A 26688-nucleotide genomic window follows, 5' to 3' on the forward strand; every position below is an offset into this window, starting at 1 on the left:
AATAATAATAAATTCAAGAAATCGGATATATTGACAATAATATTATTGAGATAGATATATATAGCGTATAGTGGTTATTTTATACCACTGAGAATGTGCAGCTATTGCTAGACCAGCACTACGGAGACTGGCCAGGTGAGCTGGTAATTTAACTCTTATTGCACTGATCCACTTTCACCAAAATTAATTATGGTATTTTTCCATCAATCAATGTGATAAACAATTTTGAAAAAAAACCAAACTACTTATTAATGCAAATGGAATAATAATATTATTAATAAATGGACCCCTTGATAAATATATTCCTGTACATCTCATCTCCACAGCGCAGCAATGATGTGACACATGCCTTGTTCTTGGAAAGTGCCCCAGATTTTAATAGCAGTCTGGAATGAGGGGACATGGCTGCTATCCCTCCTCCCTCCCCACTCACCTCTGTGTTCTAGAATAATTGAGGCCATTGCCACCTCACTCCATAACATGCATGTTTTAGCCTGGATTCCAGGGGTTATGGAGGAAATACTGAGGAAGATCTTCGTCTTAAGAGTCTGGTCCTAATAACAGGAGTTATTGTCACTGCTGAAGCTGTCACACGAGAAACCAAATGAATGGTTCTGCTCAGAAGAGGCCTCTTGAATTCAATCTTTTCATTGTGACTAGTGTTATATGGGTGAATTCACAGGGTACACACTCTCCATAATGCAGGCTATACATGTACTGCTCGATTACCCGTTCGGCAGCTCCGTGGATCAGCGGCCATCGATGATAGGGAATGTGTTGGCGGATCAGGGAAATTCAACGAGTTAAAAATCCCGGACTTGGCAATTCTGACCATTTTTAGGATCGGGGAATCGAGATTGTTCAACATGTTGAATGTCCCCGACTCCAGCATCAGCAGAACGGAGAATTGGGGCAATCTATCTCATATTTATGGGGCCCTTTGCCGTACACTGGGGGTCTGTCTCTGACAGTATGCACACTCTCCATAACCCTACACCGGGTGTCTATCTCTGACAATATGCACACTCTCCATAACCCTACACCGGGTGTCTGTCTCTGACAGTATGCACGCTCTCCATAGCCCTACACCGGGGGGTCTGTCTCTGACAGTACGCACACTCTCCATAACCCTACACCGGGGGGTCTGTCTATGACTGTATGCACACTCTCCATAACCCTACACCGGGGGGTCTTCTGTCTCTGACCGTATGCACACTCTCCATAACTCTACACCGGGGGTCTGTCTCTGACCGTATGCACACTCTCCATAACCCTACACCGGGTGTCTGTCTCTGACAGTATGCACGCTCTCCATAGCCCTACACCGGGGGGTCTGTCTCTGACAGTACGCACACTCTCCATAACCCTACACCGGGGGGTCTGTCTATGACTGTATGCACACTCTCCATAACCCTACACCGGGGGGTCTGTCTCTGACCGTATGCACACTCTCCATAACTCTACACCGGGGGTCTGTCTCTGACCGTATGCACACTCTCCATAACCCTACACCGGGTGTCTGTCTCTGACAGTATGCACGCTCTCCATAGCCCTACACCTGGGGTCTGTCTCTGACTGTATGCACACTCTCCATAACCCTACACCTGGGGGTCTTCTGTCTCTGACTGTATGCACACTCTCCACAACCCTACACCGGGGGGTCTTCTGTCTCTGACGGTATGCACACTCTCCATAACTCTACACCGGGGGTCTGTCTCTGACCGTACGCACACTCTCCATAACCCTACACCTGGGGTCTGTCTCTGACAGTATGCACACTCTCCATAACCCTACACCTGGGGGACTGTCTCTGACAGTACGCACGCTCTCCATAACCCTACACCGGGGGGTCTGTCTCTGACAGTATGCACGCTCTCCATAACCCTACACCGGGGGGTCTGTCTCTGACAGTATGCACGCTCTCCATAACCCTACACCTGGGGGTCTTCTGTCTCTGACGGTATGCACGCTCTCCATAACCCTACACCGGGGGGTCTGTCTCTGACAGTATGCACGCTCTCCATAACCCTTCACCGGGGGGTCTTCTGTCTCTGACAGTATGCACGCTCTCCATAACCCTACACCGGGGGGTCTGTCTCTGACAGTATGCACGCTCTCCATAACCCTACACCTGGGGGTCTTCTGTCTCTGACGGTATGCACGCTCTCCATAACCCTACACCGGGGGGTCTGTCTCTGACAGTATGCACGCTCTCCATAACCCTACACCGGAGCTCTGTCTCTGGTCGGGGAACAGGGGTAAATTACCCCACAAGGGGTAAAAATTTAATTCCTGGGGGTAATGGACGGACAGCCGGGCATGCATATGAATCATTCTATGCATGCCCAGCTGTCCGTCCATTACCCCTGGCTGTGCAGCGCCGCGTTAGCTGGAGGCTGGCATTCTCTTCTGAACTCCAGCTTCCGCCTCTCTCTATGCGCACTATGGGAGAGACGTCATGACATCTCTCCCATAGTTCCGAGGAGCAGCCGGGCGGACAGGACGGCGGCGGATGCAGGAGCGGGGATTGAGGTGTTTTTTTTTTTTGTACAAGCCGCTCTACAGGGGCGTTATATATGGGGGCACTACTACAGGGGTGTTATATATGGGGGCACTACTACAGGGGTGTTATATGGGGGCATAACTATGGGGGCACTACTACAGGGGTGTTATATATGGGGGCACTACTACAGGGGTGTTATATATGGGGGCACTACTACAGGGGCGTTATATATGGGGGCACTACTACAGGGGTGTTATATGGGGGCATAACTATGGGGGCACTACTACAGGGGCGTTATATGGGGGCACTACTACAGGGGCATAACTGGGGGCACTACTACAGGTGCATAACTATTCTGGCACTACTACACGGGCATTATATGGGGGCACTACTACAGGGGCATAATTATGGGGGCACTACTACAGGGGCATTACTACAGGGGCATTATATGGGGGCACTACTACAGGGGCACTTCTACACGGGCATTATATGGGGGCACTACTATATGATTTCCTTCCTTTCAAATCAAGGGGGTAACGTCGGCGTATCTAAATATATTTTGGGGTAAAAGGTAAAAAAGTTCCCTGACCCCTGGTTTACGGTGAACTATTCTCTGTGCTCACTGCCCCGGCCTGCAGTTATCCGTCTTTTTGCTTCTTAGCTAGGCTTTGGTAACCTGTGGCCGGCGGCCATTTTGGAAAGCGAAGTCCCAGACAAGTCTGGAACAGAGAGGCTAAATAGGGCATGCCAGTAGCTACCCGCTACTCTAATATCTGCTATACTGCAATGCCACTTTCTATGTGGATACTGTCAGGGGCACCGCCCATCACCTGTTGCTAATGGTCGCGTTCCTGCAAATTATTTTGTTTTGTCTTCATTACCAGCACAATGATCGATGAGCCCTGGTGCATTATGGGTGGCTGGTCAGTGACCCTAAAAATAGTGCAGTGCTCCCCTGTGTGTGTGTCTGCAGCCCCCCCCCTCCTCCCCCAGAGGAGAAAGGGTTAAATAGACGTGCTGCCAGAGCCAGACGCCTCTTAAAATATTCCGGGAAGGTGGAAGAAGCGATTGGTATGCATTAGGCGAACTTCAATGAAAATTAACATGTAATTGCTTCAAATGAAGTAAGTGAGAGGAGGTAATCTGTTCTTAAATTGGATTCACAGAGTTTTTGTGGGCACCATAATGCAGCTGGAACATGAAATAGTTTTAAACCCCTTCGGTGCCAGCTGCACCTCAATGCCTGGGGGAGCGCCCACCGCGTGGGCTGCTCCGGTTCTCTTCCCTCTGTGCCCATAAACCCAGAGTTCATTACTGGCTGTGAGGGATTACAGGGAAGGGCCGTAACCAGCAGCCGCAGCCAGGCAGTGCGGGAGTTAATAGCGCAGGCTGGGCCGACGTCTTGCACCCGCCGCCGTGTAGGAATGTTCTATATTTCAGTCATTAAAGGTTCCTGCGAGGTCTCTTTGTCATTACAAACCTCCATTCTCTCTCCCTCTTTCTCTGTCCCGATTAGATCTTAAGATCCATTATATCTCACTATTATGTGTTCCTCATTGTCATATTCTCCACTTTTATTTCCTTCCTCCCCCCACTTTCGTTTTAACTTTCTCCATCTTGTCTGAACTGCACTTTGTCCTCATTCCTTCAGCGTGGCGCCTCCTCCTGAGATGTAGAACGCTGGGTATCTGTCATCTGATGTGATCATATCAGGATTAAAGGGCCTCCTATCATTATTGTATGAAAATAAATACTTCAGCCTGGTGCTCTCATCGCGGGGAGGTACAAGGCACATTCATTCACTGATGCCGAAAATATTAATCAATGGCATAAGGAGCCCTGGGCTCGGGATATTGTTCGCAGGAAAGGAAGCCCAGGTATATTATACACACTACTGCACATTATAGTCTATACCTTTTAAAGGTCATTTTGCGCTATGCCTTAAAGATTAGTGCCCAAAGGGCCTGATTCACTACGGATCGCGGCTTGCAATTATGCACGCAGTCTCGCTGCGATCGCTATGCTGTCGCGGCACTACGTAAGGACGCCAACTTAGTGCGATGCGTGCGCAGAACATAACAATCAGCTCCTTGCTGAATCAGGCCCCAAGTCCACTGTGGAAATATTGTGAGACCAGGCTGGGTTCTTCTCCCCTCACCAGCAGGCGTCTGTATATAGCAGTGCCAAAGGGTCTCCTGATGGAATCGGTATATAATGCCGCTGGATATAATGCCGGCAGACTAATTACCGACGCTGGAAGCCCGAACCGTCAGGATCCCGACTGGGGCTAGTAAGTATTCTAACCCTCCCTTAGTGGTGCCTAACCCTAACCTCCCTCCGGTGATGCCTAAACCTAACCCCCCCCCCGCCCGCACCCTAAACTTAACCTTCCAGGGATGGTGCCTAACCCTAACCTCCCCCCAGTGGTGCCTGACCATAAGTCCCCCCCGGGGGTTCCCTAACCTAATCCTCCCACGCACACCCCCTCCTAGCTAAACGTTAACACTGCCCGGCTTACCTCCGTTTGGGAAGCCGTCTATCTAGATTCCGGCGTCGGGATCTAGACAGGCATCGGGATTTCAACGCCGGTCTTTAGTCCTGCATCGGGATTTAGACGCCGGGATTTAATCAGATGGCTTCCCGGCCGTCAGCATTTTGTCCGCATCCCCTCCTGAGGGTTCCCGAAAGGGATATTAGGGAATCAAATTAAATGTTTTGCCACACGGGGAGGATCCTCCTAAGCATTATGTTAGCTGCATCGGGTAATTAATGTATTTATAAAGTAATTTCAGTATTTGGGTGTGCGGCAAAGTCTTTTTCATGCTGTGCTTAAAAATTGGTTCACTGTAGTCTTGAAAAATAGTCAAAAATTACTCATCAAAGTGGGCCGTAAAAATATAAATAAATAAATATATAGTTATGGAGGCTGAAATGTTTACTACTTGTCGTATCCAAATTCTAGTTCCCCCGGTCCCCTGCTTTGGCTGTAGGTGGGCTTCTCCAAAACCAATGTAGAGCGTTAGCGGCCATACACGCTGGCATATGTCGGTTGTAGTTTAGCTAAGAAATGGGATAAAACACCCAGTGTTACATGATAACTTTCCATTAGGTGTACCATGTAGCCGCAGTTTATTATGTAGTCATTTTATGTTTTTACTGTCTTACAGATCAGCCATGTTTAGTTTGACATTAACCATTTGCCACAGATTAACATTACTTTCCCTCTCTGAGCGAATGTCCTTAAGGGGAGATGTATCAAACCTTTGAGAGAGCTAAAGTGGAAATGCTACTCATAACAACCAATCAGCTTCTAACTGTCATTTATCTTGCACAGTCTATGAAATGACAGAAGCTGATTGGCTGATATGGGCAACTTCGCCGGGCTATCCACTCCATTCCTGCTTATAGCTGGGCTTGCTGATTGTAAACCGTGCAGTATGCCTGTTATACTACGAGAGTGACTGCTAGGTCTGTTAGCTAGCCTATGTGAGAGAGGTTAGAGTAGAATGGTGACTAATGTCCAGCGTTGAACACAAGTAGGTTTGATTTGCTGTTAAATCAGGAATAATTTAATTGTTTCCGCACCCTACGAATATTCAGCCTAGAGCCTCCATGTCCCTACTGCCCCCACACTTAGATGTTGTGTGACTGAGCCATTTACGTTTGCACTGTGACGCTCGTTTTCTTTTTATAGTGACTCTTGTAGGTGATTATTGCGTCTTGGTGAGAATTTTACAGTTTGCACACACAATAAAGCCAGTTACTAACCTCTTATATCCACCCTAGTGTCCCAACTCGTTGTTACCGGTTCTGTGTGTCCCCAGTTGGCTGTTGCCTCCTCAGTAAGTTTCTCGTTCTATGTTAATTTAGACACTTCCAGATCTTAGGAGGGGGTCGTGGAAAACAGCCGCACAGCCCAGGCGAATCCAAGGTAGCTATTAGTTTTTGAGAGGCTGGCTGCCCCCCCCCCACCCGCTGACTGAACGCATAATATAAAATGACCTAATTTTGGGGGGAGGTCACAGCCTCCGATTTGTGCCCTTTTACGTGCCACTATGCCTCCGAAAACGCCACAGATGCTGGCTCCTCTGATCAACCATTGTCTCAGGGCTTAATAGTTATGCAAATGAGCGAGAGAGGAAGCTGGCACAGGACCGGGCAATAGGGACTCCGAATTCCCTTCCCTTATTTTTGTGACAAATACAAACTGAGCCTGTTTTGTTTACTGACGTCTTTCCAGAAGGGGAGATTATCTGCAGCCTTCAGTCTGGATCTCAAGGGGGGCAGAAAGGAGATGATACCGGTATTTAGGATCTGGAAGGCATTAGCAGAAAACTAAAACATTTTCTTTGATAATTATAAAACAGGTCCAGGGGCCAAGCACAAACCCAAACCGGAGAGGACATCCTGGAAGAGTTATGGGGGGGGGGGGGGGGACACACATAATATGGCGGAGCGGACGTGTGTGGACAGGTGATCCTGCAGCTTATTGACGGGTTCAGACTTTGCTTCATGTAGGTTCCAGCATACAGAACATATGACCAACATTTCCTCCTGCTCCTGATAGTTTCAGTTCCTGTATTTATCATTGTGTTGTCCTTTGTGCTGCAGGACTGTGGTGTAAATTGATACTTCCACAGCTACAAGTTATGTCACCTGTGTTAGTGCTGCCTGGCAGATTATGATGTTAGTGTTATTTTTTTTGTAGGATTAAATTTTTGTGTGTAAATACCTTTATACTGTATCCCCCTGCTTCTGACTCTCGTACAAGTGCATTGGCACCCAGAGGCTTGCATACCTCTGCCCGCCCCACCCTGTATGGCTTAATGCTCCTGGTTCCCGTCTGCTACCCTTTGTATACCAGGAACCTGTGCAGAATTGTGGACACTGTGATGTCCTTAGGATTGGTAGCTGGTATAACACACTCATAGGGGTATTCAATATGGGTGCGATAACATCGTTTTTTGCGTTAATATCGCACTTTTTAACGTTTTGCGTTAATATCACTTGTTTTAGTTTTACACCGTATTCAATTTCAAAGACTTATCGCAGTTTTGAAAAGTCTTTGATAAAAAAAAACGGTGATAACTTTTCACCATTGAATAGGTGTCGAAAAAAAGTGCAGAATTGGGGTTTAGGGGTGCAGGCTTAAAAAAAAATAGCCTGCACCCCTGAGATTGACATTTAAAAAAGAACTGTGTCAAAAAAAGTAAAAAAAAAAAAAAAAATAGGGACACCCCAAAAAATTAATTTAAAAATTGGGGTGCAGAAAAAAAAATGGGAAAAAATTGTTAAACAATAGGGAAATAGGTTCAGGGCTATTCTGCAAGGATGCGGCAGGTGTTTTCTAGAATAGAGTTATAGCGGCAGGTGCACAAATGCAGAATTTTTAAAAACTGACTTTAGGGACTTAAAAATATGCTAGTACCCATTTTCATGTACCCCAAATTTGATGGGACCACTTAAAAAAACAAAAAAAATAACCTAAGTGCTCTTCTGCATCACTTCTTCAATGTCGGAAAAAAAACACCTGCTGCGGCTATTTAAATCCCCGACTTTCAATTACAGGCTAAAACGGGGGTACCCATAGTGATCCCCCATGTTTTTACAACTTTAGGGGGGTCTTACAATTATTTTAAGGAAAAATTCGTAACTTTACGCAAATCCAACTTCGGAGTTTCCCATTTTCGTTAATTTTATTTTGAATACGGGGATAAGCGGGAGCGCGCACCATACCTTTACGCAGAAAAAAACTCCGATATGAAACATTAACTTCGCCAGGGAAGTTAACCTTTCATATTGAATACCCCTCTCAGTGTCTTGGCTGCAGTTGTTCTGTAAGGAGATATCCAAATAATTGGGCACCTCAATGGGAGTGCTGCATCCTCCCTCCAGTGCTGACCGAGAGATATCATTCACCTTACCATGAGCCAATTGGGTGAGGCCAGTGGAAAAGTTTGCTTTATGGATTTGCAGAGTTCCTTTATTGAGTTTGACCTGTCTCTCTCTGGCCCCAGGCTTGCATGAGAAATAGCTAACAATTTTATTTTAGGACACATTTGGCACTATCATCAGTGTTATAAACCATAATGTACCTGTGCCATAACATATATATATATATATATATATATATACATACACACACACACAGGTTTATTCAATACGAGGGTCCTGTAAAATACACTCACTACGATACTAATATAATCTAGAACTCGGGGAGCTGGTCATTACAGCGGCTCTCTCTCTCCAGACTTTGGGAAGTGACTGCAGATTCTGAACCTATGATTGTCCCCATATCACAAACTTAAAGCGCTTTGGACACTTTGAGAAGGAGGAAGTTTGTGAATTTGCTCAGGCTGCAGCCAGAAACCGCTGATCGCTGAGAAACTCACAAATTGCAGACAGAACGGCCAGTTTATTTGGTCATGTATGGATTTGAGAATACAGTAAGTGCTTATTCGGAGCTTTTCCCCCGCACCTGGAAATTATCTATAGACGCAGGTTTCTGGAATTAACCCTCGAATAGAAAGCTGCTTACTCCAGAAGTGACCTATTTGTTTCCCACCCAGATACAGGCTCATGTTCTTCACACAGTTGCTTAATTGCAGAAACATCTTTATAAAACAATAGCAATCATTGCGGGATTGTGGAGTGTTTACTTTCCCTCGCCACCTGCGCTGTCTCCGCGCTCCCCGCAGACTCCTATGCTGTCTTCATATGAATCTTTCATCTGTTGCTCATGTCAATCACACCAGAGGACGAGTGCAGTGTTTTTCTTTCCGTCTTATTCTCTCAGTATTATTCCACCCTTCTTATCCAGGATTCACTCATTATTCACCATGAAATCTCTCTCTCTCCAGTCCGTCAGTCTGTCCGTCCATCTGTTCACCGGCTCTTTGTCAGGGTTCCGTCATTTAACTGTTGTCCATCATCACTGTGATTATATTTGTTATAATGGGATTATTTAAATATACTACTATAACAATAGATGGATATTGTACTTTTGACTTAATCAAAAGGTCCCCCGTAAATGATTTGCTATAGGCCGGTTGGGTGTGTTCTGACGCCCTGTCTTTCCTCACTCTACAGTTTAATTGTGGTTTTAATGCTTGACATGGGGTTTCTGTTACTGCCAGTATCCGGCTGTTGCGACCCCCCCCCTACTGTTGTCACTGTGCACCCAGAGACTCGCCAACTGCACCCTACTTGTAGGGTGGTTGGTATAGGGGTACCCAGGACAGCCAGGCAGTGGATTAGAGCATCAGGCCCATACCTGCCTCCTCCCCCGGAATGGCCAGGAGGCTCTCTATGGGGTTCCCGGCCATCCAGAAGAGTGAGCAAGTATCCTGAAGCTGGCCGCTACCCGCCCACAATCCCCCACTCCCTGCAGTCGCCCACTTACTGAAATCAAGTGGGTGGTCTGGGGGGGAGCAATGGCTGGTTCCACTTTCAGACTCATCATCGTAGCCCCAGTTTGCAATGTCGTTTATATTGGCATTGTATAGTGGGGCATGGATGATGCGGCCACCAGTTATTACATGCAATAGGTGTCATGAGTGAGTGCTGTTGTGTGTGTATCAGCGCACTCCTCTTTACTGAACTTCCCTTGCAGAAGACTAGCAGCAGACAGTAAAAATTATTTATTTTTAATCCTAAGGGGGCGTGGCCATGCCTGTCGCGCATAGGCCACGCCACCTTTCCCACCGGGCTTGGCGCTCCGGCAACCACGATGATATTTCAATAGTGTCCTATCTAGTGCCGATGTTACCTCCTCGTTGCCGTCCAAATGATCCTCACTGCCAGAGCACACCTGTATAGCAGCATTTCAGGGGGTCCGCACGCACAGCTGTACAAGCAAGCATTTATGTACAGTACAATGAAGTCTGGGCTGTTTCCAACTTTCATTTTCTGATTTGTCTTTGATTGTATATAACTTCTTTTCTATCCGTGCATTATAGCTCAGTATGATGATCAGTAACAATATGTCAGCAAATTTTGTCTCGCATATGGATAGCTATGGGTCACTGGGCTCCCTCCATTACAGTCAGTAGCTGCATGGTAAAAGCAGTTTTCATGTTAATCAGGGCCTGATTGGCCATCTGGCGCTCTTGGCATTTTTCAGAAGGGCCGATTGTCTCAGGGCCGGTTCGAGTAGGGCGAATACATGCTATTAGCTCCAGGGGATGGAAGGGGTGGCCTGGTAAAGAGGAGGGGCGTGCCACGAGGTCAGGCCCCAGTGACCCAACCCCTTGAAACTAAACCACGCCCCCTTCGCGTGGGCTGATGTACAGCCCTTGTCCGTCCCTGATGTCAATTCATGTCATTCATGGGAAGGGGAGGAGACTGGCTAAAGCTTTGCCTAGGGTGCAGAGAGACCTTGCATCGGCCCTGTTGGCAGGGAGTAATCAGTCGTGTCTCTCTAAATCTGGACCTAAAAATCAAATTTAGGGCTCTTAAAATAAAACCAGGTTCAAACAAACAACTTCCATGTCCATGTAAACAACTTGGAGCCCTCAAATGTCCACGGTGTACATTCCTGGTTCAGTCCAGTAAACGGAATAAATAGATTCAGAGTGATAGCAACACTTATGATGTCTGGTAAGTTGGTTCAGGCTTTGGATGGGCAGTAGGTCAAACCTTTGAAAAAGCTGCTAATCTACACAGCGAAACGCGTTAGTTGTTACTGCCATCACCCACCAAGATTGTACAGCGATCGTACACCGTGGACATTTGAGGGCTCCAAGTTGTTTACATGGACATGGAAGTTACATGTTAAAGGACCATCCCTCTACCAGTGAAAACATCCATTCATTTGGACAGTTCTAATTCCATACGGATATTTATTTCCATACCAAGTTACATCAAAGCCGGAAGTATACACAGGAACAGGCAGTAATATATGGACAATCACTAGGGGGAGGCAAAATGCTCATTCATGTTATTTCATATTTTATTACAGTGGGATATTAATTCTTTATTTTAAACTGTGTCATCTTCAGCGCCACTATATTTTATTATTGTATATGTTTTGAAGGGTCTGACTAACCCTATTTCTAGTGGTCTGCTTGGAAAAACAGACCAATTCAGCACCTGTATTCAAATTTATTGGTATCTTGGATTTGCATATCAAACAAACAACTTTGTAATGAACGAGGTACAAATACTGGTTTGATTTTGGTGCGTTCATTTTCTCATGTACTGTAGGGACAATACTGGACGATTCTGAGTTAGCGCATACAAATACTGAGCAGCTTTATTTTCACACTTCAGCTTATAGTTGGGTTAGGACGCCCCCCAGCCGTATATCGGTTCACACATTTCGAATTTGTCCATCTTGCAGTGTAGAATTTTTTGTTATGGTTTTTATTTTTTTTTATACCTGGCTCTACTCTATATATGAGGCCCAGATTATCTGGGGCTAGCTCTGGCCACAGACATCTATTATATAAAACTGAAGGTAAATGCAATTTACAGTAATCTGCTATTTAAAAAATAAACAAAACAAAAAACAGCTTGTCCACATGACAATCGCTTCATTATTGGAGTAACGGTCAGGAACTGACACCCAGGAGACATGATGACCCCTGCTGGGCGTTCCAGCTAAGGCATATGGTGGTCAGAGAGTGGACCACATATCGTAGTCCGGCAGAGTCACCTAATAATGCACAATAAGAGCATCCTGCTTTATTTTATCCAAGTGGCAATTGTGGGCGACGTGGTGTTGCGATTAGTGTTATCTTCTCCCCGCCCTGCCCATTTCAGTAGAAGAGTGTGCGGTGTGCTGGAGGGTGCTCCCCTGAATTCAGCAGTATCCAGGACATCCCAGGACAGTGGTCTAGAATTATTAAGAGAAGGGTGATGTCACAGGTAAGGGGGGCATATATTAAGCAGAGGGCCCGTATTCAATTGCCGGCGAAAAGTCAGCCGGAGTTTTCGCCGTCATCGCTAGTTTTGCCTTTGGGAAAACTCGCGCCCATCACCGCTTTTCGCCCTATTCAATTGCAATGGACGCGGAACGCATCCCGGTGAAACTGAAATGGGCGAAAAGTCCTGTCAGATTTGGGGAATTCACCCTGACACCCCCCAAAAGATGCACTGACATGGGGGATCAGTATGGATACCCCCTAATAGGCCTGCTGGAGGTATTTGGGGTGCTTAAATGCTCTCATTAGCTGCTAATTAGTGTCTTTGCACAAGTGGTGAAGAATAGCATTTATCAGCTTTTTCAGGCAAAAATAACTAGTCCCAGCAAATTTGGGGTTCATGGTTAAAATTGCTAAAGTGATGTTTTAAAAAACGCACCTGCAATCAAAATACACCTGGGGCATACTTGGTGGAACCCCTGGAGTCGATTTTGCTAGTTTTTAAGTTTGTCCACTAACTTCGTTTTTATTGTGCCGCCAAAACGAAAGTACTTTTTGGGGTGATCTAAAGTATTTTTTATACTGTTTTTGATGCAGTTTACCTTTGGGGGACTTTCCCAAGGCTGCAGGGGTGTTCCCAGAACTTTTCACCCCAAACCCCCAATTCTGCACTTTTTTCCGCCTCCTTTCAGAGCCGAATCTTTCCCGCTGGTTACAAGGCGCAGACTTTTTTCACCGGCGAAAAGTCTTTGGAATTGAATACGGGGAAAAGTTCTCGCCTGGCGAAATGACGCCAACGGCGAGAAGTTTTCGCCGATCTCGGCTTTTCGCCGGCAACTGAATATGGCCCTTGGAGATGGATCAGATTGAGTAGTTGCCCATAGCAACCAATCACTTTCTAACTCATACTTGCCTACCCTCCCGATTCTGCCGGGAGCCTCCTGAAAATCGGGTGCTGCTCCCGGCCCCCCGGAAAGGCAGGCAAGTCTGCAAGCCCCCCTGCGACCCGTCGGGGGATGTGACGATATTCGTGCTGAATCACTTCATCGTGGCCCTGCCCCCTGCTTCACTAAAATCTTGGCATTGTGAAGAGGGGGTGGTGCCACGATGACGTGATCCCACTGTCACGCCCATGCTCCGCCTCCAATGATGAGTCATTGCTGCGTCACGCCCCATTTTTCCACGACAAGTCCCCCCGCCGTGAAAGTCCAACAGCTCCCTCCTTCTGTAAGTATGTACTAACTGTCATGTCAAAGACTTTGTTAGATCGATGACAGAAGCTGATAGATGACAGAAGCGTATAGATGACAGCAGCGGATAGATGACAGCAGCGGATAGATGACAGAAGCGGATAGACGACAGCAGCTGATAGATAACAGAAGCGGATAGATGACAGAAGCGGATAGATGACAGCAGCTGATAGATGACAGAAGCGTATAGATGACAGAAGCGGATAGACGACAGCAGCTGATAGACAACAGAAGCGGATAGACGACAGAAGCGGATAGATGACAGAAGCGGATAGATGACAGAAGCGGATAGATGACAGCAGCTGATAGATGACAGCAGCGGATAGATGACAGCAGCGGATAGATGACAGCAGCGGATAGATGACAGAAGCGGATAGATGACAGAAGCGGATAGATGACAGCAGCGGATAGATGACAGCAGCGGATAGATGACAGCAGCGGATAGATGACAGAAGCGGATAGATGACAGCAGCGGATAGATGACAGCAGCGGATAGATGACAGCAGCGGATAGATGACAGCAGCGGATAGATGACAGAAGCGGATAGATGACAGCAGCGGATAGATGACAGCAGCGGATAGATGACAGAAGCTGATAGATGACAGCAGCGGATAGATGACAGCAGCGGATAGATGACAGAAGCGGATAGATGACAGAAGCGGATAGATGACAGCAGCGGATAGATGACAGAAGCGGATAGATGACAGCAGCGGATAGATGACAGCAGCGGATAGATGACAGCAGCGGATAGATGACAGCAGCGGATAGATGACAGCAGCGGATAGATGACAGCAGCGGATAGATGACAGCAGCGGATAGATGACAGAAGCGGATAGATGACAGAAGCGGATAGATGACAGAAGCTGATAGATGACAGCGCAGCTGATTAGTTGCTTTTGGCAACATCTCCACTTTGGGGGTAGATACACTATGCCATGGAGAGAGAGAACATACCAATCAGCTCCTAATTGTCATTTTTTTAAAAATACATCCTGTAAGTGACCGAAGCCAATTGGTTGGTACTTTGGACCTCATTCAGAGTCGGTCGAAGCGGCCACACGGTCGTACGCGAAAAGGGGCCGTATAGGCAAATGATTCCCTCGCAAGTTGCGTCCCTAAGTTCGGATCGGTAGCTGGCCGACCAAGGGGAGGAAGCGGTCGGAAGACAAAAAAATACGCCCCCTTCTCGTACGCATTACACGTCATCTCCGGGCATATAAGGATTAATCGCGACCATCAAGAACCATCGGAACTGGTCGTAGAGCTTAAGGTTGACCATACCCTCTCTTAAGCTCTACGATCATGTCAGTGTAAAAACCTCCATGTCACATGTGCCATGACGCTACTTTGTTAATTATGCACTCCCATAATACGTATGCACTCCCATAAAACGCCGTCCGCATAATGAGGCACGCCTGCGTTCGGATCTCCACTCCCCCGTTTTCAAGCACCTTCCCCTGTTACCACCCACAAACGCCTCAATCTGTCACTCAAACTACCGACCTGGCTGTGTTCAAGGAGAGAGACATTTCTGATCATAGCGGCTAGTTTGCGCACGCGCATTGCGAACTGTACGCATGCGCAGTATAGCGAACATCGGTGGCGTACGATCGTGCGGCCGCTTCGACCGACTCTGAATGAGGTCCTATATCTCCCCAAGGCTTAGTACATCTACCCTACTAAGTACAGTAAACCAAAATTATTATTATTTAATGAAGGGTTCCCACTGGGTAACCAATGAGCCTGGTGCAGAGGTGGACGCAATGTTGGAAGGTAGTGCCTCCATCTTTTCGCGGTGATGGATTAGCGACAGAGGAGACAGTGAGGATTTTTTTCGCAAAGTGAGTGACAGGTAGCCAGCGTTTGCGGGAGGTAACAGGGGAGTGGCTGCAAAAATGCATGCGGGCCGGGATCGTTTCCTGGAAGTTCGTACGCAGCTGGAGAGGCGCTGGCGTCCTAGATGAGACGGACATTCTGAGACCTAGGGTTGCTCAGATGTTCGATGTGCGACCGATGTTTCATCTTTTGTAAGCAAGACGCCAGAGGCGGACGTGCGCCAGGCATCTGCTAAATCGTAGCATATTTTCGTTGGTCTGCCGCTTATGAAATCGCAGTAGCATTGTCCAACTCTCAAACATTTGTTCATGGTTATTTTATTTTTTTTGCCACTGAATGGGTATTTAAAAAATAAATAAATAAAATAATGGGGAAGACTGCTGGTCACTAGAAAACATTCTGTCACATGATGTTGGTAGAGGCTAGAGGTGAATCCACAAAATGCGGGCAATTGAGATCACGGCAAAAGTGTGACACTTATCCCCATTGCACCTATGCCAGCAGCTCAAGGGTTTATTTGCCGAGATGGTGTCACCAGAGGTGACGTGTACAACAGGGCGTCACTGTGCCCATTCCTTGCGGAGTCGAATGTTGCGCTGAGTTGTACAGCTACGTGCGTGTGAGACTTGGTTTGGCTGGAAAACATAGGTGATGTACTGTAGGAACACTTATTCCTTACCTTCCACTTAAGCGCTCTCTCGTTTTTCCTGCAGGTGCACGGTGGATAACCGAGTCACGCGGGTGGCCTGGCTGAACCGCAGCACCATCTTATACACCGGCAACGACAAGTGGTCCATAGACAACCGCGTGATCCTCGTGGCCAACACCAAGAGCCAGTACAGCATCGAGATCCAGAATGTGGACATTTATGACGAGGGACCCTACACCTGCTCCGTGCAGACAGACCATCACCCCAAAACCTCCCGCGTACACCTCATTGTACAAGGTAAGCCAGTTTTCCGTACTGCTATGGTGCAACGCCAGGGGCCACATTCATTGCTGCACGTAATGTCGTTGCCACACGCGAGCGCCCAATGTTTTTGAGTCTGCACATGCGTCCGAGTTGCACAGCGCAAGCGTCCCGATGGTTACCGCTCTAAGACGCCACTCGACACACAGAGAGATGCAATTTTGATGGACGAATCAGGGATGTGACTGTGCGAAGGCGCAGTTGAACTGACCCCAGCGGCCATGTTTAGACGGAGAAATTGCACCTTGACACAGGGTAGGTGCAGTCTCCTATGGTCCGACCGATGGTGATTCTCAATACCCACAGCGGCAGATTAGCGCTGCAGCATTAGCGTAAAGACGCAGCCTCGACTGCAATACACCTCTGTATCAGGGCCCAGTTTTGTAGTGTTCATTCTGGCACCCTGCACCTGTCAGAAACCTGTGCCGGTCCATCTTTCCTGCCTGGGGTGTCGCTCTCTGCTCTGGTGCTTCTAGAACACTCTGCGGATGCAATAAACTTCTGATATACAGACAAGAGTGTGCTAGAAGCATCAGAGCAAAGAGCGACACCCCAGGCAGGAAAGAGGTACTGCACGGGTTTCTGATAGGTGCAGCGTGCCAGAATGAACACTAGTCATGATTCATGTCCATACTGTTGTTGTTCCTATAGAAAGTGCCATCCGTCGCTACAATCTATTAAGTTATATAGAGCAGCTGAGAAAAACATTAGAACCACAAAGAGGTTCAGTAGGGGCCACCATATGTACGGCATTGAAAATATGAATGCTCTTTACTGTCTCCTATGTTACCCACTGAGGTATTTCAGGTAGTGATTGTGTGGCCCACTCTCTTTCCTCCAGAATTATACAGACTCTAGTTTTAGGGCTTGAAATGTTACCTGTGGTCAAGTTGTGAAATGTATCAAACCCCCCCTCCCCCAACAGGCCGGGGGACTAGGGTCACACCTGTGCCGGGCCCCGAGGTTCTGAGGGGCCCCGAGGGCTCAGGGCAGTGGCGTAGCTACGGAGGGTGCAGGGGGTTCGGTTGATATGGGGCCCGGCGGCTTAAGGGGCCCTCCGGCCCAGCGATCGCACCCCCTGCACCCTCCATTTGCTGGGCGCCCGCTGAGATTGTGTTACCAGCGGGCACCTGTCTCCTTCTCCCCCCCCCACCAGCGGCAGCCGGAGGACGGAGCTCACTCCTGAGCTCCGGCTTCCGGATCCCGCAGTGCACTATGGGAGTGATGTAATGACGTCACTCCCATAGTTCCGAGGAGCGGGCGCCGTGGTTGGACGGCAGCAGGCATTGGAGCGGGGTTTAAGGTAAGTATTTTTTTTTTTGTGTGTGTGTATGTCAGTGGGGGTTTACTACAGAGGGCATAATATAGGGGCACTACAGGGGCCTTACTACTGGGGGCATAATATGGGGACACTACAGGGTGCATTAAAGGGGCCTTACTACTGGGGGCATAATATGAGGGCACTATAGGGGCCTGCCTTACTACTGGGGGCATAATATGTGGGCATTACAGGGGCCTTACTACAGGGGGCATAATATGGGGGCACTACAGGGGCCTTACTACTGGGGGGCACTACAGGGAGCATTAAAGGGGCCTTACTACTGGGAGCATAATATGGGGACACTACAGGGGGCATTACAGGGGCCTTACTACTGAGGGCATAATATGGAAACACTACAGGGGCCTTACTTCTGGGGGCATAATATGGGGGCACTACAGGGGGCATTACAGGGGCCTTACTACTGAGGGCATAATATGGAAACACTACAGGGGCCTTACTTATGGGGGCACTACAGGGGGCATTGCAGGGGCCTTACTACTGGAGGCATAATATGGAGGGACTACAGGGGCCTTACTACTGGGGGCATAATATGGGGGCTGTCACTGCTGGCATCGGCAAGGGGTCGGGGTCGATAGGGGGGCCCCAGAAATACTGTGTAACAGGCCCCAAGATTTCTGTTGCCAGCCCTGTCCCCCAAGGATACATTACAGAGCAGTGTCGCCCTGTATCTGCCCCTTCCTGACGTCTCGGCTGTCTGTATAGCGATTTCCGCTGAGCGTCTCACAATCCGCAACAGGTAACACGTTTTATCCTGCGGCTCAGAATGAAATCGGCTCATTCAGAGAATCACGGCAGCAGAGGGCTGGCAAGTTCTGGGGAGGGGGGGGGGGGGGGAGACAGGTACAGGCTGGTGGTATTGGTACAGGATGTAGCACCACCCAAAAAAGATGACTGGAACAGGTTAATCTAGACGCTGTCCCAGCAGCTGTGTCCTCCTGCACTGTAATCCTGGCTCTGTTTCTCCTGCTGTGGAATCTGCTTTCGGAATGTTTGCACAGACAAGTGAGAAGCGGTAAACAAATATGTTATAGCGTAGTGTGATATTTACAGTGACTATCCCCGGACTCAGCGCCAGTCCTCGCTGGTAGAAATGAAAAGCCATTGGCACCTCTATGCGGATGCCAACCCTGATCCCCCAATAACCTCAGGCTCACAGTACACCTAGTAACGAGGTATTTTCACGCTCGCTAAACCCCACACCTAGGGGTCTAAGTACTAAGCCTTGGAGAGAGAGAAAGTGGATGGAGATAAAGTACCAACCGATCAGCTCCTAACTGTCATTTTTCAAACACAGCCTGTAAAGTGACCGGAGCTGATTGGTTGGTACTTTATCTCTCCCCAAGGATTAGTGAATAGACCCCTTAGGATAGCGGGGGAACTGCGTTTTGCGGCTTGTGGATGGCACCTCCAGGATTGGGGCTGGCAACAACAGGTTTTGGTTAAGATCTGAGGTTAATGAAGTCGCCCTGGAATTCTGTGATTGGTGCTGACATACAGATAGAAATCACTTATCTGGAGCATAGTGATCTGCGCTTCTCGCACATGGCATGCTACGGTCGCATATGGAGAGCAGGAGTCCATTTTATACATGCCTACATGTGCCGCGTCACGCCAATAGTCCGAAATACCCGTACTCCCCTTGTACTCAAACTTCTGTTCTCTTACAGGGGGCTTCATAGTCCCTTATGGTGTATTTCACTTTCCTATTAGGACCCGTATTCAGTTTGGAGCGAAAAGTTCGAGGGCGGCCTTTTCGCCATCTTCGCCGATCTTCTCTCGGATCCCCGCTTATCCCCGTAATCAATTCCAAATCGGCGAAAACGGGTCGCAGCACAACTCAAACAGGCGAAAAGTCCTGTCGTTTTTGGGGAAATTAAAAAGCGCCAAAAAAAAACGCACCTTCAGCAAACACCTGCAATCAAAAATACACCTCCCCCATACATCCAGACCGCCAAAGGCTATTTCGATAGTTTTTGAATTTGTACCCCCACCTTCATTTTTTTTTGCCCATTTTTTTGCGGGTTTTTTTGTGTTCTTTTACGCAGTTAGCGTCAGGCGGGTGTCCAAAGGGTGCAGGGTGGTTCCCGCAACGTTGCACCCCAAAACCCCAATTCTGCACTTATTTCCGCTGGGTGTTCATAGGCGAAACTCTTTCACCTATTACATTGCATTGCCTTATGGCACTGGCGCAAAGACGCGGAAATTGAATACGAGGATAAATTAAATCGGCGAAAATGACATCATCGGCAAAAAAGTTTCGCCGGGAACGGCTTTTCGCTCCAAATTGAATATGGCCCTAGGATGGGGGACAGTGATGTAATACTCTGCAGCTGCAGGGCAGCAGTCAGTGGCTCTGCGGGTCGCGCAGCGCAGGACGAGATTGTGCATTAGCCACTGCAGCAGAAATCCCTCTATGCAAAGGACCATGCCTGACCAGCACTAGGTTATCTGGCGGAATATCTCATGGAGTAACCTGTTGCGACGCCTGTTTATCAGTCCCGCAGCCCCCGGTATCTGCTCTGCTGAATAGCGCTGGCTTATTACAATCAGCCTGGTCTTTGTGAGCTGCAAATAACTTCCTCTTCATCCAGAGCGGCGTTAATCTCCCATTCCCCGGCCATTGTTTGTGGCTTAATTACCTGGTCATAGCAGCTTTGCATCTGAGCTGCGTAGGTGAAAGGCAGACTGTGGGGGAGGGAGGGAGACGCTGGCTATTTGGGGAGACAGAAGAGCCGTATTGATTTTGGCTGCGGCGTGTCCCACGTAGATAAGGAAACATTCTGGTTGGGATTCTTACACATCCTGTAGTGCTGCCGTTTTCTCAGCTCTAATCTGTGATTTTTTTCCCTCTTCAAACTGAGCTAATATTGTATAGAAAAGGTCCAGGAGAAATCCAGCACGGTCCAATCAGATGGGCGTCGCGCAGTGACCACATAACCTGCGGGTCTCCCTGCTGAAACTGCGCAAAACATTGCATTCATGCGTGCAGGGTTCGGTATGATTTGTCATCTTTTTCCAGCGCCGACAATCATCTAGGCTACAGTTTGTCGACAGAGTAAATATCGACACGATCGTAATGTCGACATGCAAAGTGTCGCATTGGGAGATGTCGGAACTGCTGTAAAGTCGAAATGTCTACACCTCGTCCTAACCGAAGCTTGGTCCTCAAAGCACCCTAACAGTCCAGGCTTTCAGGATATCCATGTTTGTGCATAGATGGTATAATAAAACTGACTGAGGTACTAAGTAAGTCTGCTGATTGCACCTTACCCCCATTATGTGGTTGTTATATACTGGGGAAAAAAAGAAAACCGAGATATATACATTGAAATGGTATAATCAGTGCTATTTCCCTGCATTGGTTATAAGGCACAATGATCACTATGGTTACGTGCATTGTAATATAAGGTTCCTCGTAGCCACTGGAACCCCCTGTAACGCACAATACACGAGCAACCCCTGATAAGTATCAGTGTGTTTTCATCAACAAGTAGATCTCACTAACTGCTTTGGGGCTCATTTACATGTGGGTGTAAGTAAGTTTATGACCCCCTCAGATGTATCAGTACACGCCCATCACATGTAGGACATGCCCCCTCAGATGTATCAGTACACGCCCATCACATGTAGGACACGCCCCTCAGATGTATCAGTACATGGCACGCCCACTTTACCGCCGCGCTGTATTGCTGTCATGTAAGAGGGGGGGCGGACCCGGGCCCCCGCCTTGCCCCTCCAGCATGCCCGGGCAACTTGTACTCGCATCCCTCCCTCTCGGCACCACCACATAACTGACCCTAAGGATGACATATAAGCAGGCTTGCCTACCCTCCTGATGAATGTTATTTATGAATACGGTCTGTTTAGAGGAGGATTAGGCCCGGAAAATAGGGCACTGACTTCTTTTTATTTTATTTTATTTTCCACAGGAGCCATTTTATCGGGTGCCGCTCCCGGCCCCCCCGGAAAGGCAGGGTGCCGCTCCCGGCCCCCCCGGAAAGGCAGGCAAGCCTCCTGGAAGCCTCCGACCCTCCCGTCCTCCCCCCTGAAAAGATTAGAAACCCCCGCAGCGGGGGAGCCGTGTTGAATCGCGTCATCGTGGCCCCGCCCCCTGCTTTTTTCTGAACTTCTCAATTAGCAACTTTTAGCCTAGGGCTGCCAGGAAACAACTGCTGATACTGTCTAGGGCGTCGTGATGTAAGAAAGTTTGTGAACCACTGCTCTGCGCTATAACGGACATGCCATCTTATCGCCACAACGTGGGCGTCTCTCTGCCTGCCTGAAATCCATTGTAAATATGGTAGGCGCATTTTTATTTTTACTGTGGATAAAATGGCTCCTGTGGAAAATAAAATAAAATAAAAAGAAGTCAGTGCCCTATTTTCCGGGCCTAATCCTCCTCTAAACAGACCGTATTCATAAATAACATTCATTGTGCTGAACATGCCAGCAGAGCAATTAACTGGCCTATAAAAATAATTACAAAGCTTTGTTTAAGTAGCCACCATCTTGCGCTGCCAGCTCTGCAGAGTGTCGTGCCTTTAACCCGTTCACGCCCGCGCTCCCAGTGTACGGATGGTGTGGCATTGCGCTGCCTTTGTTTGATACTTCTAATTTCAATTGGTTATCTGTCCCGCTATTGTATATCTGTTTCTTTCTCATTAGTTACAGGGACAAAGGGATGAGCGGGGAGGGAGATGCTTCTCCGTGCCGGGGCCAGGTCTACAAAATGTGTGGCGGTATTCTGCAAGCCTTCCCTTTGCAGAGCTCGTCAGAAAGAGCAGCCTCTCGGCGGGCAGCCGTGGGCTGCTGCTCGGCTCTTCATCCTAGTCTCTGTACTCTCTCTTCCTTTATCTATCTCCCTCTTCGTCCCCTTGTCCTTCATTCGCTTCTCTCTTGAAAACAAACAAGGGCTCTAGCATCCGCCTTCTCGGCGCACCCGGCACGCAGAATGCGCTGCAGTTAGTCTATACGCAGAGCAGCGCAGTGCAGTCTGTGACCTAGAGTTTCTCTAACACCTTCTATCACTGCTAATGATTGTCATTCATTCATGAGGTTCCAGGCTGTTATATAATAGAGGTAAACCTAAAGCCTCAGACTGAGGACTCGGGAGCTGCCGAGATGCCAGCTGTTTGGTACAACTTATACAGTACATCAGCAAGTAAGCAATGAATATAATGCATAATGCATAAGTCACGGCTGATCCAGACCTCTCATATATGCCTCTGTAGCAAACATGCAGCACATGTAGTCTTTGCTTGTATGTCAGATCCATGGAATTATAAGCTGCAGGCACATTGCCCCGATCTGCTGTCGTCTGGGACTGGTGCATTCTCTTGTCGGAGCGCAGTAAGTTAGGAGAACAGATCATGTAGTTACCAGTGTTGTAAGGTCAGCCTGGCCGGTATATGGGGATTATTACAGCAGCCTTGACTGATTTATGGGCCTATTTATCATTAATTATTTGTGGCATATTCCCTGAAAACACCTGTTTTCGTGGGATAGCATCAAATATTAAGTATCCCCCCAAATGTATTATTGAGGGGCCGCAGCAGATTTATCTCCATCTCTGACAGCTGCCACAAGCACCATAGGTCTCTGCTGCTGTAGTCTACGGGCTACACTACGCAAAACTTACCAATAGAGGGATCCTCCAGGACCCTACCTGGCAATGGCCGCCCCACATGCGTGGTTTGTAGATCACGCATGCGCAGGAGTCCCGATAGAGGAGGGAAGAGACTGCTGATGAGGTCACTTCACCTTTCGGAGCCCCTCTCCCTGCGTGTGCTATTTAATACATTTGAGCGGTATAATCGCATCCTGCAATGGAATTATGGGCGCTAATATTACGCCCAGATCTCAGTGCAGATTATTCATAAATGGGCCCAATAGACAATGATAATAATCTGTCAGGGATATTGACCCCCCTCCCCATTTGTGTGTAAGTAATCATCATATTATAAGTCACCCAAGTTACTTATGATAGGTGTCGAAATACCGACGCCTATCTTAATCCCGACACCGGAACACAGAAGGACGCCAGCCCCAACGAAGGTAAGCTGGGACGCCCTTAGTGTTAACCGCAGGTTGGGGGGAGGTTAGGTTTAGGTTACATAGTGAGGTTAGCGTTAAGTTTTTATGGGGGAGGTTAGGGTTAGGCACCCCTAGGTGGGAGGGTTAGGGCTAGGCACCACTGGGGGGGTTAGGCTTAGGCACTAAGGGGGAGGGTTGGGTTTAGGCACTAACGGGGAGGGTAAGATTTAGGCATGAAGGGGGGACGTTAGGTTTAGGCACTAACAGGGAGGGTTAGGGTGCGGGGTGGGGAGGGTTAGGCTACAAGCAGGGAGGGTTAGGGGGAGAAGGGGGGAAGGTAAGTATACTTACCCGGCCCCTGTCGGGATACCAACCATCGGGATGCCGCTGTCGGTATTGTGACAGGAGGCCTCCCGACAGCCAGCATTACATACCCATCCCTTATCAATAAGCCTCATGGACTATTGAAGAGAACTCTGATATCAGTAATAATTTAGGGTTGCATTATTCCTTGTAATACACAGGTTTTCCCAGTAAACATAAGGGTGATTGTATAAAAAACTCAGGCGTTCTAATTAATGACATCAGAACTCAAAGCTTATATACAGAAAGTGGGGCTCATTTAATCCCCATGCTTTCCTGGAGTTTGAGCTAGATGCACCCTCAGATGTCTGACTGAACGCAGGCAAAGAACTAATGTACGTCTTTTTGTGACCAACCACTTGTAAATGAGCCCCTCTGTGTACACACTCTCACACACTCACCCGCACACACTCACTCGCACACACTCACACTCACTAATTTTTAGACCGATTTTACAATGATTCTGTCTCCGAGTAGCCTTCCCAAAACACATGAGGGGTGCACGTCTTGTTTTATTTCTCACAGATACAATTAGCGGCTTCTCTTGTAAGTTCCAAGCAGTCTAATGATTAATTCATCAGTAACTCTATGTTTTTGCTATTGTCTGGGTATTTGAAGTCCTCTCTGACCCATTTGCGCATCTGCTGTTTCCCCTAATAGCGGCATATTAGCTAAAGTCTAATTGTCATTATCGATCGTTAATGGCCATTCATGAAATTTAGAATGAGGCCTGTGTGATTAAAATCTTATTTTATTGCTACTAATGAAATCTGTTAGCCTGAGAAACCAGCCCGCTGCAATCTAGTAACCGTTTCAGTACCGGACACCTGATGACTAGTCTCACTACACTGGCGCACGCCGCAGAGCTAGTTGTTCAAAACCCCAACATTTCACATGCAAACTACAAAGCTAGAATACGCTGTTCAGTGTTACCCTGACATGGCACTGCAGCTCTGTTTTATGAAGTGTCACTCCTCTCCCCATCGTACCATGCATCATTACAGACACAGGGGGTCATTCAGACCCACTCGCGAGCTGCAGTACGCTCGCAAGTGGGTCGATGGTCCCCACTGCGCATGCGCACGACGGAGGGAGCTCCGTCGTGCGCATGCGCGTGACCCGGCGAGTGAAGGACTTTCCATCGCTCCGGGTCTCGCACCAAAGGGGGCGTGCTGTCGATGTTGATTGACAGCACGCCTCCTTCGGGGGGCGTGCCGGGGGCGTGCCTGCCAGACGGAGGCGTTCCCATAGGAACGCCTACCGTCTGAAGCCGGCCCCACTGACATCACTAGTGATGTCAGTGGGAGTGATTTTGGCTCTGATAGAGCCAAAATCACTCCTGGCCTTGCGGCTGGGAAACCCGACCGCAGGGTTTCCCTCGCAAGTCTGATGGTCGCGATGGTCAAGACCATCGCGACCATCTTTTTGCACACTCGTATATGCTGTGGGTGGTGACCCACAGCAATATGAGTGTCCAGGAGGACGCTCCATATTAATGGAGGAGGGCCCTGATTCAGAGCGAGCGCTCTGGTCAGAGCGTCCGGCTCTGAATCAGGGCCACAGTGGGGTCTAGTTACTAAGCAGTGTTAGGAGACAGAGTGAAAAGTGATAAGGTGCCAGCCAATCAGCTCCCAACTGTCATCTCACAGGCTGTGTTTGAAAAATGACAGTTGGGAGCTGATTGGCTGGCACCTTATCACTTTCTTATCACTTTTCACTCTGTCTCCTAACACTGCTTAGTAAATAGACCCCACAGTGTCCTGATTGAATCATGACCCCACAGAGGATGTTTATTGAGTAAAAGTTACTTTCATCAAACACAGAACTTTGAAAATGACGGAACATGCACCGGCTCTGGCACAGCAACTATGTGTCCCTGGAAATGATGACGCCACTGCGCATTCCCAACGGGCAGTTTACAAGCAGCAAACAACGCCAACCCGCAGTGATCTGTCTGGTACATTTTATAGTGGGTTTTAAATCCCAAAAATATGTTCTCCTATGAGTTTAACAAGGTAACAGAGAGGTCACGGGGCTTGGAACTTGCAAGACGCCCGCCCGAGCCCTATAGCCGCCATTGCCTTCCCTGTTTTTTATTTCCCATAATATAAATATATTAATAGACATATAATATAAGAATGCTCCCGTTAGAAATTGCACGTTCTATTGGCAGTGGAAAGAACTGGCATCTGCCTCAGGGTTTATCAGCGCACAGATTCTATCATCCTCCATGCACCTGTAGGCACAATAGATTGGCCTAGAAATGACTCCATGCCAAGGCGGTTTTCATGGGAACAAGCTGGATATTTGCATGAAATGATGAATTGCTTTGTGTAGCGGTTCTGCATTGTGAGAACTGGTCGGTGGCCTGCAGGCAGTATTTGGCACTGGTGATGCCATATGGGATGTACTAACCCTGCAGCATTGTGTGGCCACGAGGTCAGTTCACTTATAGTCCTGTATCACCGGTATGGTGAGCGCTGTAATTATAGGGAATATGACCGTGAGAGATGTGGGGTCCTTTGTGT

At 48.1% G+C, this 26688-nt stretch overlaps 1 protein-coding gene across 4 annotated transcripts in view; it reads left to right on the plus strand.

Moving 5' to 3' along the window:
- NTM (neurotrimin) overlaps positions 1-26688 on the plus strand; it is a 916745-nt gene that overhangs the window by 692470 nt on the left and 197587 nt on the right. For all 4 annotated transcript variants that reach the window (XM_088457048.1, XM_088457049.1, XM_088457050.1 and 1 more), the window contains exon 3: positions 16166-16398. In XM_088457048.1, coding sequence (XP_088313174.1) covers positions 16166-16398 — 233 coding nt within the window. The remainder of the gene's footprint in view (positions 1-16165; positions 16399-26688) is intronic.

This window comes from Taudactylus pleione, unplaced genomic scaffold (assembly GCF_031769625.1).
Source record: "Taudactylus pleione unplaced genomic scaffold, aTauple2 ptg000734l, whole genome shotgun sequence".
Taxonomy (NCBI): domain Eukaryota; kingdom Metazoa; phylum Chordata; class Amphibia; order Anura; family Myobatrachidae; genus Taudactylus; species Taudactylus pleione.